General features: G+C 40.6%; 1 protein-coding gene across 1 annotated transcript in view; it reads right to left on the reverse strand.

The window, feature by feature from the left end:
- Positions 1-4717, reverse strand: part of Rfx7 (regulatory factor X7) — a 127714-nt gene extending 122997 nt beyond the window's left edge. Inside the window, exons 1-2 of the mRNA XM_077799422.1 lie at positions 4232-4717; positions 3127-3292 (exon numbers count right to left, since the gene is read on the reverse strand). Of these exons, the coding sequence (XP_077655548.1) occupies positions 3127-3287 (161 nt within the window). The 5' untranslated portion in view covers positions 3288-3292; positions 4232-4717. The remainder of the gene's footprint in view (positions 1-3126; positions 3293-4231) is intronic.
- Between the last annotated feature and the right edge of the window lie 8275 nt (positions 4718-12992).

Consider the following 12992-nt stretch of genomic DNA (forward strand, 5'->3'; position numbering starts at 1 on the left):
CAGTATGAGTCTTCCTTTAGAAAAGACATGAGTTTTCTAGTTTTCTTTTTTCTAATGCATAAAGTTTATTTTAAAATTCTACTGTTTAAAAAATACAAATACCATTCTTACAGCATATTTAAATACACCTCTACAAATAAATCTCCTTTCAAGTGAGGATTGTAAGTGATTTGGACCTTTTGTCTACAGAATAGGAATGAGGAAACATACAGGCTTGTTAACCAGGACTTATGTTGAAGATATATTCATAAATCATAACAAACATAAGACACTAACAAGTGAACCATGTCTTTATTTTCTTGAATAACTTAAAGCATACACATTTTCAACTCTTAAGAAAGTTATCAATCTCATTAAGTGTCATGGTTTCAACTTTGAATGCTTATTCTTTTTTCGAAGACTTATTTAATATTTAAAATTACAATGGAATACTTTCATCAAATAGCATTTTAATTTATTAAAAAAGAATAAATTAATTATGAACTGAGATAATAAATAACTCATTGTACAACTAAAGGCCTACATCACAAACTATATTTATATTTATGGAGTAGGAGGACAAGTACAGACTTGTTTGTGACCTGCAAGCTCAGTAATTTAAAAACTGATCAACCTAAATGAAAAACTCATTTGATGATTTTTAAATGCCACATGTATTTTGAATCTAATTTTAATCCTTAATATTAATGGTACCAAAGAATGATATAGGATACAATAGAAAACTGATAATCCCTCAGAACATTATCAGGTGATCAAAAAAACTGGTAAAAAAGACTTGTCTCAAAAATGTGAAATAAGATACCTAATGGCGTGCAGTCATATCTACTAAAAATGATTTAAATTTAACACACACATACTTAAATAGATACATTTTTCAAATATTGATAATGTACATATTTCTTAGAAGATGGTAGTGAAGGACCTTTCATTTTTTAACACCTTTATTTTATACACTTATTTGGCCAATGATAAAAATCCAGTTGTATAGAGCAGGGGTATGACACTATGTATTAAGTATATTCAATAATGTTTATTATTAATATTATTTCAGTTTTAAATACAAGGAAATAATTTTTGTAAAAAGAATTTTTAAAGTTGAGAATTAAATGCTAATAATGCTAGTCATTATGATTTTAAAATAAAGATACAAAATGGTATATATGGGGATTAAGATGTTTGTTGCCATTTAGTTTTTCACAGCAAGTACCAAAAACTGAAGTGCACTCTACTTCATAAGTTTTTCTCATGTTAAAGTCAGCATAATTAGGATGTGTACATGTCCTTTTATCTATAAAAAGATAATTAAATTGCATTATTTACTTTAAAAAAGCACTCTACTATCATCATTTCATTACACAAACATTTCACTAAATGCCTATACAATTCAATTATTTTAAAAGTACAAAGATTCTTTCCTCATAAGTACACATAATATATTAAAATATATCTTACCAATTCAACTTTAAAAAATCTGTCTTTCTTAAAAGACTTAAGTACTTTAACTTGGATGTCCCTATCTAAATTTTTACCAAGGTATTTCATTCAATTTACAGATTTCAGGGACACTAAGTCACATCATATAGTGGTACAAAACAACATGGTTTTGTGGAAATATAGATGATAAGCAGGAAAAGAACCATCTCTTCTTTTAAATGACAGGAGGTAATTCATTTTTAAAAAAGGGGTGAGTGTATCCACTGAAAAATAAAGCCTGCTTTCTCTGCTTCCTCCCAACAGAGAAGTATATATCTGATCTATTCAAGTTGCCACAATATGGCAAGCCAAAAAAATCTTTTAAAATATTTACACTTCATTTTAAAATTAAAACTGAAAGTAAGATATTCAACTGCCAACTACTGCATAGTATGAAACTAGTAAAGCCTGCACTGACCTACTTCATACTAGCATCATGACAACATGGATGCATGCCAAGAAAATAATGAAAATTTCTATAACACAAACCTTAATTTTATATTTAAAAATTCACTGTTTTTAAATGTGTAAATACTGTAAGTGCAATGCCAGTTGCTCTATGTTTGTTTTTAAAATGCAATATAAAAGTAAGTGGTTTTCATTATTTTAGTAGTGATATTCAAATGATGGACCTGCAAGGTTCATTTTCAAAATCAAGCCTTTTTTTAACATCACATTTAATTCTATTTTAAACATCTATTAAATGCAATCTCTTAGACCAAATTCCAAATATTGCTTTCCATTTAAAAAAACAGTTCTATGCTTTTTAAAAAAATGTCAGTTAATGAAAAAAATCCTACAAAACAATGCAAGTTCATGTTCAAAGAATATTTGCAATAGCTCTAACAGAAGATGAACTTAATTTAATGTATTTAATTATTAAGACTGCTACCAGTCTGTAAGAGTTCAATCTAATGCTCAAATATTGGAAATTCTCATACAGGAAAACACAGGAACAGCAAGAGTGTTTCATCTGTAGTTTCTGTCTTTTTTCTTTCTTTTAATTACACGAAATGGCAAGACATTTATTTGATTCCCCACTTTTTAAATTAAAAATTCACTTTACAGTGTAAACTACTACTTTAAAATATTTCATATTAAAGAAGCATTTATTTACAATCGATGTAAAGAATAAGCTCCCTAGAAGGGAAATTCAACGTGAGAATAAAGGAGGCAAAAACATCCAGAAACAGCAGCTAACCCAACTAAAAGGAAGAGACACATTAGGTTTTGTGCTGCATATTAATATTCTTACCCACAATGTCTGTTTGGTGAAAATTCACAATACACTTCTTCCTCCCTCTATGACTACAAAAAGGAGTAAACACATTTCACATTCCCAGTTACAAATTCATGTTATCATCATGCAATAATTACTTAATTTTGACCCATATTTCTCTATACTAAGTGAAAAACACAAATAACTTGTTTATCTGCATTCACAATTGAGGACCGGGTAAAAGCATATTTTGGCTAAGGAGACCAGGGGTTGATGCAAAGTCCCCACACCACCAGAGGTCCTACAAATTTGCACCCAAGTCGGGAAACCCACATTCAATGAATGCATCAGCCTCCTGATCCGCCGCCCCCCACCCCCTTTGCAGCAGAAATGTGCCTGGGCTTTTTCACCCCAGCGATGGAGGATCCTCTTACCAGATGGAGTTCTTGATCTTGTGTTGCAGCGCGTTGGCCTCTGTCCCTGGCAGCCCGGGCACAAGGGCTGGCAGAGCCACCCCCGAGTTGGGGGCGCTGGGGGGAAGCTGCTGATGGGCATCAGGCTGCTGTGGTGGCGGCTGTTGTTGTTCCTCTGCCATCGCTGCTGGAGGGGTGGGGGAGAGGGAGGGAGGGAAGATGGGGGCGCGGGGAAGGGTGAGGGAAGAGACGGGGAGGGGAGGACGAAAGGGGGGGAGGAGAAGGGGGGAGGGGTGGAGGAGGAGGAGGAGGAAGGAAGCTGGATAAGCTAGGCCTATACCCCAGGGCTCGAGTAAGTCGCTTTCGCCTGCCGCCTGGGGGACATCACCGGGGAGACCGAGCGGCTCCTCACGGCCGGGCGCTTCACCGCGGCAGAGGCATGGCGGCGCCCCTCAGCCCCCCGCCGCCTCCTCCCGTCAGCGGCCGGGGCTGGGGGGTGAGGAGGGGGACGTCTGAAGACGAGGTGTTGGGGCAGGCTCCCCCCAGATCCGAGGAGAACGGCCGCTCGGAGACTTGGCGGCCCGGCCTTCCTTCCTTGTCCCCGGGGCTTTCTACTCCGAGGTCCCCACGCTGCTGCAGCCCCAGGCTCCGCTCCACGCCACTCCCCACGCCGCCGCCGCCACCGCCGCCGCCGCTCGCTCCCGGCCCCGCCGCCGCCGCTGCCCTGCCAGCCCCGGAGCAGCCCAGTGCGCGCAGCCGCACTGCGGCCCGGCGCAGACGGCACAACACCTACCGCTCGGCCGGGGGGGCGTGGACGAGTGTGTGCGGGGCACGGCTCAGGGGACCGGGAGGGGGGCGCACGGGCGCAGAGCGCGCGGCTGCGGAGGGTGGGCGCGGGCCGGTGGACCTGGGGACCGCGCCGCCGGAGGCCCGTGGGGGCCGGGCGGAGCGGTGGAGGGGAGCAGGAAAACGTGGGGGAGGTGCTGGCAAGAGAAAGAACTTGCGTGAGGAGGAGAAACCAAATTGAATAATATTTAGCGTGGATTTTTTTTGGGGGGGTATCTTCAAATCAAGTAAAGTGAAATTGGTCAATATCCTCCCCCTCCCCTCGACAAGTGAGAATTACTTCCTCTCTGAGTAAATGAAGAGCATTGAAGCAGGTAAGAGGATAAGCTGACTTTGCTGAAGCCCCCAAAGAAGAACACCCGTTGGAATTAACCACCCTTGAGGTAATTCGGTCTTGAACGGAAATCGCAAGTCAGGAGCTGGGTTGAGTGCTCCTGGGTCGGGCATTCAAAGCCCTCCAAATCTGGCCCCACTTTAACTATCCAATCATAGCTGCCTCCATCCCCCCGCAAGAACTCCCAGCTCCAATCAGTGAAGTCTCCATGCCATCCTCAACGCGCTGCAGATTCATTCTTCCTTCATGCCTTTGCTCATGCTGTTCCCCTCCGCCTCCCCACGCCACCCCCTTTCCCGAGTGCCCTCCCTCTTCCCTTTATACCGCTCCCAATTCAGCCTGGGCGCTAAGGCACAGCTCAAGTTGCGGCTTGTCAGGGTCCCTGGCAGCCAAGGCCCCTGCCTGTCTCCAAAAGAAACGCATGTAATATAACATGGAGGCTGAGGCTTAAGCCACAGCTCCTTCCTTTGGAGCTAGTTAAACCCACCCTGCCACAGACTGCACCACTCTCTCCCTCCCTTCCCATTCATTCTTAAGAGATGGCTTTGCCCTCTAAGGCTCCCTGCCACAAACACATCAGTCCCCTTTAAGAACAGAAGAATTGGCTTTTCTAGGTGGGGCTGGTCAGGGAGGCCTAAGTTGCCTGGTTGTAGAAGACAACAGCCAAGGCCTCTGGCACCAGATGGAACAGCTGTTCAGCTCACACTGACCTTTCTCTGGGCCTGTGGGTGTTATAAGCCCTCAGCTTTAACTTTTCCAGTATTTCTCTCGGGCTTCTACCTGTCACATTTTCTGGCCACTTTCCTGCTGTGCATGGACTTTGAGCTGTGAGGCTTTGCCACCTTTTAGATTCCTAGTGGATGGTGAATCTGATTGGTTTGGGTGGCCTGGCCTTTGAGTGCTCAATTCCTGCCTTGTCCTGAAACCCACTTGCTTTTGTCCATATTCAGTGAATGCTTGCACATGGGGTGTGTAGGGTGTGTGTGTGTGGAAGGATTCCTGTGTGCAACATGCAGTTCCTCCATAAGGACCCAGGCCACTTAGATTTCTTCATGCTCCCAATACCCATTGCACAGATTGTATCACACAGATGAGCCTCCTTTCTCATAACCTAAGGCCACAATTAGCCGCTTTAGGAAACTACGAGCTACTAATAAATTCATTTTGCCCTCGTATCCTGTGTAAAGACTGTATTTTATGGACCCAGTTAATAGATATGGTATACACTAGACATAAGCTTTGAAAAAGAATAGAATAGCTAATGTTTGTTAAACACTTTCAGTATGCCAAACTAGCACCTTTCATACATTATCAGAGTTATTCTTCCTCCAACCTATATAGTATACATATTATTATTCTCCGTATTTTACAGATGAAGCAGAAGCTTAGAAGGTTAAATAACATTCTTAAAGTTGCCTGGTTACTAACTGTGAGAGCCATGATTTGAATCCTGGATGTCTAATTCCAGAGCCTGCAAGCCATGTGGAAATGAATTATACTGAAAAATCTCAAATGTATATCTATGAGCTCTCTGTCCCTGGGAAAAATGGAGGAAGCAAAAAAGCATTAGAAAAAGTTGCCAGGTCCCCCAGGTTCTAATATTTTACTTGCCAAGAGGGAATGATGGCTTTACTTTGCCATACCCTGGGAGGGGGAAATTTTAAGGGAGCAGGGAAACTTATCTAAGGAAGGTAACCGAGATCCGCTAGAGGCCTTAAGAAAAGGAAGCTGAGAAGCAAGACATTCTTTTATAATGGTTGCTACCGGGTGTCGCACAGGCTGGCTTCCCAAGTGCAACTTTTGAGTTCTTCCTAGGTTCCATGAAAGAGCCACGTTACCCCAAGTAGCCACTAGAGGGCTCAGCAGAGCTGCAGCCCCTAGCTGCCTCTAGTGATGGTACAGAGGAGAGTGTCCTTGAGCCTTTTGGGCCTTCAAGGACCAACTAGCCATTGGGACAGACATCTGAAATTCTTAGGTTCAACCAGCAACAAGAGAGCTTGCAGACTGAAGAGACCTTATTGTCAGAATGAGACATCCTTTCCGGGAAGGGAAGGGTCATCCTCCGCTACTTACTTAAGATCTGTGTTTTGTTAATCTATAGAGAAGAATGAAAAAATAAAATTATGCCACTAAGAAGCCTGTAAAAACAAAAACTGATGAAGTTCCCCAAAATTTTGAGTGGGAAATCAAGCCAAACCTAGAGACAATGAGTACAAGCTAGTGTGTAGCCATGTTTTTCTCAAATTTTGCTTGTGCCCCTCAGGTCATGAAACCCTGTACTAAGGACATGCAAGAACTTAGGGTCAATGTTCCTCATTTTCCCAGAGTTTCAGTTTGATCCAATGCAAAGTGTTATAGAAATTATACTCAACATTAATTATTAAGGTAACAGATATTGAGCTTGTCCCAACCTTGAGGAGTGTACATTTATACTTCCTTGGGAAAGTGTCCAACAGTGGAAAAATTTGAGAAACACTTATGTAGAGAAGAAAAATCTTAGTGTTGGAGTCAGAAGACCTGGGAATGCAAATCCTTTGTTTCCATTGCTTTTTTTTTGGGGGGGGGGGTGCGAATACCAGGGATTGGACTCAGGGGCACTTGGTTACTAAGCCATATCCCCTGCCCTAGTTTGTATTTTATTTAGAGACAAGGTCTCATTGAGTTGCTTAGTGCTTTGCCTTTGCTGAGGCTGGCTTTGAATTCTCACCTTCCTGCCTCAGCCTCTTGGGCTGCTGGGATTATAGGTGTGCACCACTGCACCCAGCTTGTTTCCATTTCTATAAAAATGAAAATAATGACCTATCTCACAGGGTTGTTGTAAGAAACAACATGTAAAGTGATGTGTACACATAAAAAGAATGTACAAGGTAGATTGTGAATACCTCAAAGGTAGTGACTACATTTTACCTATCCTAATTCCTGACTCCTAGGTGCTTAATATATTTTCTTTTAATTTAGTGGTCACCTACATTTAATTTTCTTAGTCTGGTACAGTATACTATCTTGCTCGCCTATGTCTGTGAATCTTGTCTCCTTTATAAAACTGTGAACTTTTTATGCTAACCAGACTTTAGCATATCCATTTATCATATATTTATCATGTCAAATACATAAAAGTATCAAGACACAGAAAATGTATAAAAGACCTAGCCCCAACTCAAAGTAGTGTATATTCTGTGGAGCAGAGAGACCTATTAACATATATCAATTATACAAAATGAGTTCTAAAATATAATTGTGTCCACTAGTATTATGGAGATGTAATGGAGAGATTAGTCTGTTTATTGTGAAGAAGCTGTTTAGAGAAGGCCTCTTAGCTAGCATTTGAGTTGAGTCTCCTTGAATGAGTAGAAATTAAATAAGCAGAGACCTGGGGGAAGACGATTTCTCGTAAGGGGACTGACTTGAGCACTGGCGTGAAGTCACGAAAGGGCTCTATTTGATGAGATAATAATGTGTAGCCCTCTGTTAGCTCTGAGTTCCGATCCTTAATGGAGTACAGGGCAAGAAAAAGAAGGAGAAGGAGACACAGTCCATTTTACAAAATGTGGCTCTATGTTATAAGTTATGATCATTCTGTCAAAAGAAAATAAAGTCCCAAATAAGTTTCATCATTGGTAAATATTGGCTAAGGGCTAAAAATATTCATTTTATTACTACAAATTACCATGGTTTACCAGATATGAAAAAGGTAAATTTCTACCCTGTTCTCCCTCCAACCCCTTAAAAAGTAAAAACATCCTATTTTCCCCTAATCATTACTTTCTTTGCCTTCTTCCATTGCAAATGTTTCCCTCTAGGAGCTGAAAGAAGAATACATAATCCCTACATGTTATTCAAGAGAACAATGAAAGAAAGCTTTCCATCCCCCCAAATCTTTGATATTAGGAAATGATGTTTAATTTCTTTGAACTAAAATGTTGCCTTTTGAAATGCAAGTAGTATTAGGAAGTTGATACATTAAGTCCCAGTGCTATAATTTGATTTGAGTGCTCATCTTGCCTTTAATAGCTTTAGGGGGAGAGAGAAGCAGATGGGGGGGAAGGTGAATAGAGGAAGAAGCAAGATTACAGAAGAAAGTTGGGGAGTTCAAAACTAAGTAAATATTGGCAAATTTGGATAAAGGTTCTCAATATCAAGAGAAGTGATGTAAGTATGATGTGAAAATGTGAGATCTATTACAGCACAAATATCTCATTTTCAGTAAAATAATGCTGTTTAAGCAATACAGCTTAACTATTCAAATACCGGGCAAGGTAGTAGGCTGCCAACAACACTGATACTGCCTGTCTATGTTACCCTATCTATGCAAGCCCCTCTTTTGGATATCTTTACGTATTTCTGAGGATTAATGGGTAAAGTTTACACAGTGTACTTGGCTTTTCAAATAAAAGGTATGATGAAAATGAATGCAGGTACTCCTTGGGTTTCATTTAGAAAATTTCCAGTGTTGATACCATTCACATATTTATGTTATGATCTGCAATCTCATATTAAAGAGGGTTCAAGTTAATATCATTTGTCTGACTTTTAAGGGAAGTGTTTACTTTGATTTGGGGCCAAAAAGGTCCCAAGTAGAAATTTGATATCTCAGAAATTCAGGCCAGCAACAGCTGTGAACAAAAAGAGGTAAAGAAAAAGCATGTTTACCTAACCCTAAAAGAGACAATGAAAAGACATCAGAGCCAATTCTACAATGAGAAGTCAGTGCCTGTGCAATCAGAACTGGTGGAGCCTAACCAATGATCTACAAGTATCCTTCTTTAGTTCATTTCAAGGCACTTTGAAGTATCTCCTGTGTACAAACTACTATGTTGGAACCTTAGAATGCTATAAAAATCTTCCAGATTCCTTGGTCCTTGGGAATATTTTATTAGGGAGTTGAAAATATAAACACATCTGAGGACAGAGAAACAAAGAGAAATAAGGAAGAAAGGGTTGTGCACAGATAGAATTATAGAAAAAAATTACCCTCCCCAAACTGGAACAAAGTAAAAAATTAGCGTTCCAATAGTAGAAATACCAGCCTTGCTTCCTAGAAGCACCTCAGGGAGATATCCTCATCTCAGGTGGATGCATGATGCTGATCCCCTTGCCCTTGTCAGCTCCACAAGCAGAGGAGTTGCCTACCAACTTCTAGGTATCATATACCTTTGAATAATAATGATGTCAAAAATCCATCTTTTCCTATATTCTAGGCTCAACATAAGTCTTCCTGACTCTAGTGGAATCCTATGAAGAGAGGAAACTCAATAAAAACTGAGATTGTATTTCCTTCTTCTCCAGCAGAATTGAGGTTCGGATGACTTCAGTCTGAGGTGAATTTAATTTGACTTAAAGAAAATGTAAAAATGTACCATTTCTTGAATACCCAAATTTGTACTTGCAAATTTATACTTACTAATGGTGGGTACTGCATACAAAACAGTGTTAGGTGAGATGTAAGATTAAGACTTCAGTGAATGTCATAGCTAATAATGACTGAGGGAGTTGAGACAAAAGAACATAAGGAACTAAAGTAATGAAAAGTGGCTTCATGGGGGACTTGAGCAGGAGCTAGAGTGTGATTAGAGAGAAAGAATTTAGAAAAGTAGAAGAAAGAGTAGAAGCAAGTCAGAAGGAAAAGCAGTATGACTATAAGCAAGAATATGAGCATACATGAGAAAAGACAGCCGGAGACTGGCCTAATTGGAGTGAATAGATAATGATAAAGTTTAAATGGGTGTTATGGTTTGGAAATAAGGCGCCCCCCACCACCAAAAGCTCCTGTTAATGCAGGAATGTTCAGAGCTGAAATAATCGGATTGTGAAAGCTATAACCTAATCAATCTACCTGAGTTTGGATGACTTGGTGGTAACTGTAGGCAGCTGGGCATGGCTGGAGGAGATGGGTCACTTGGGGTGTATCTTTCCTGTGACCCAATAATATATTTTTATGTCCCAACATAATAATTTGTACACATTATGTACTTAAATGTGTCTTGAAATGAACTGAAGAAGGATAGTTTGTGGGTCAAGGCAGCTGGCAAATCTGAAATCTGTTGGGCAGGCCAGCCAGACCTTGGGCAAGAGTCGATGCTATTGTACAAGTGGAATTTCTTCCTCAGGAAAATCTCAGTTCTGCTCTTAAGGCCTTTCACCTGATTGGATGAAACCCACACAGATTTTTCAGGAGAATCTCCTTTAGTGAACCACATCTACCAAGCAGTTTCACTTTGACATAATTGAATAGCAATATGTGCCATCCTGGCCAGGCCAAGTAATCATCACCCTCATCATACTCTTCATGTCACCTTCCCTGCTTCTGAGAAAAAAAGATCTTCAGACTAACAGTCTTGATTTGGACCTCAGGAAAAGTCATTTCCCATAAATAGACTATCCTTCCATAGGATAGCTCTATTTCCTCTGCTTTTTCTTGTACACAAACATGTTTATTCCCAGGAACTTTCTACTTTTATTCATCATTTTCCCCTTACTATCATCTGAAGTTATGCCAAGGTAACGTTGTGGTTGAGGTTTGCTTAGTTTTTGTTGTTTTGGTTTTGGTTTGTTTTATTTTCCCCCCATTTGTAGTGACTCTAATTGTGTCTGTAGTGCCATTCTTCTGAATCTGCCAAGCCTCCGGTTGTCTGCCATCTCCACAATCCTGCTTAAGGCTGACTGTGTTGGTATAAGCTCCATCCTTGTTTCTTGCAGCCTTGGCTTCATGATTTGAACAAAGTGCAGCATCCGATACCTAGGAAACTAATCTCCTAGCTAGACAAGTGGCTTCTGAGCTGACTGAATTTAAGAGCTTTGTCCAAGGAAGATGTTAGTAATTAGAATATCATTTCCTTTCTTAGAGAATATGAATATGATAGAGAGGGTTAGACCGTTGGCAGTAAAAACAGTAGCTGAAAGACACACAAAGGAAAGCAGACCTTAGAAACCATTAAGACAACAGCAACCTGTAGAAGCAATGAGTAAGCAGAAACGGTGAGAAGACAAGACGACAGGGCTTAAGAAGATAAGATAGTTGCTTAGTAATGGCAGAAGCAATAGGCCCAGGGATCAATAGAAATTAAGTAATTTTCAGATGAGCCAGAGTTAGGGGACACAAAGGAGGATGAACAGATCATCAGCCCAAGCTTGGGGAAATCCAGAAAAACCCAGAATTCCAGGAACAGACATAACAAGTGACCTCAGTGACACTGGAAGAAACCTAGGGAATGAAACGTTCATTTAGATGCCAACGCATTTCTAGCAACTGATTTGTCTTCTCAGACCTCAGAACAGGTTTCCACTGCTCCCTTAATTTGTTGTGAATCTCTCTTCCTCCAAAAGATTCTTATGCATACAATTATGGTCCTGACCGTATAATGGACTCACCTGTCTGTCAAGAATTGCATCCTCTCAGAAGTCTTCCCTTGTCCATTCCCTACCCAACCCATACCTCCACCCAAGTTGAGTTAGAGCTATTTTCTGTGGTCCCGTAGTACCTGGTACAGATCTGTCTTAGATGCTATCTCATTGTAGGCTTACTTGATATTTCTTGTATCTATCTACCCTTCCTGTCCATGGCTCCATATACTATGAACTACATGAGGTAAGGAAGTGTGTTTTTATTTTCTGTATCTGCAAGACATAATATAGTCCCTACCGTAAAGTAGCCAGGTAATAAATGTTTATTGAATTGACTTACTAAATTTGGAAAGTCTTTTTTGTATAGGCCAAGAAATAAAAACAGAATGGGCTAATAAGAAACCTCAATAGCATATCTATAGTAATAATGCAGGAGCTGAGAACTTACTTAATTTGCATTTAAAATTCATGAATTCTTGCCTCCATGACTCTATAAAACTTTCCACAGCAGCCAGTTTTGTCTGTTCAGTTTGCTATCTGGTGCTACAAGTCTCCTGTGTTAAAGGCCCTCAGCCAGACCTGTTTCTCTTAAGGAAAAGAGTTTTCTACATTCTCCCTTTAGCCTCCAGTTTATCATCTGGATTTAGATATACATCCTTTTGCCAGCCAGGTTTGAGGCTCAATCTCAGGGAGGGTGCCTGGGCATCAAAGGTTAGTATCCAGAACTCAATCCTGGCCCTACTGTAGCCGCTTCTGTGACCTCAGACCTCCTTTACCTCTTTGGGCCTCCATTATTTACTGGTAAAGGTGGGGATAATAACTCCTGCACACAAGTTCTACTGAGGATTCAATTAAAAGTATTTGTGAAAATAACATGATTCTGTATACATAGAAAGAGCCAAATACATATGATTTCTCCCCTTCTTTTCTACTTCTGAGGAGGTAGAAAAGGGAAAAGGAAAAATGGAGGTAATTGTAGAGGACAAGGACCCTAACAATGATAGGAACCTTGAAAAAAGACAAGTGACACAAAAGCAAAAACAGCAGCAGCCTGGTTATAGCATCCCCTCTTAAAATTGGCTACGTATAGGTCATGCCACCAAGAGCCACACTGCACTGAGATAACTGCCACCTGAGATTTCTTGATCAGCATGGAAGGACAGTGAAACTTTGGGTGTTTAAAACCAGGGTACAGCAGGTACTGGATGGCAAGGGAAAAACTTTGACCTACATGAAGCAAAGGAAATAAGAGATTTAATAGATGCCAAGGTGGAGGGGTGGAGAGGGGGAGAGAGAGAGAGTCAGTTCTGGGAATATACAGAGATGTCTGACAGACAACTCTTCCAAAACTCAACCCCATCCCATC

This window comes from Urocitellus parryii, chromosome 6 (genome assembly GCF_045843805.1).
Source record: "Urocitellus parryii isolate mUroPar1 chromosome 6, mUroPar1.hap1, whole genome shotgun sequence".
NCBI lineage: Eukaryota > Metazoa > Chordata > Mammalia > Rodentia > Sciuridae > Urocitellus > Urocitellus parryii.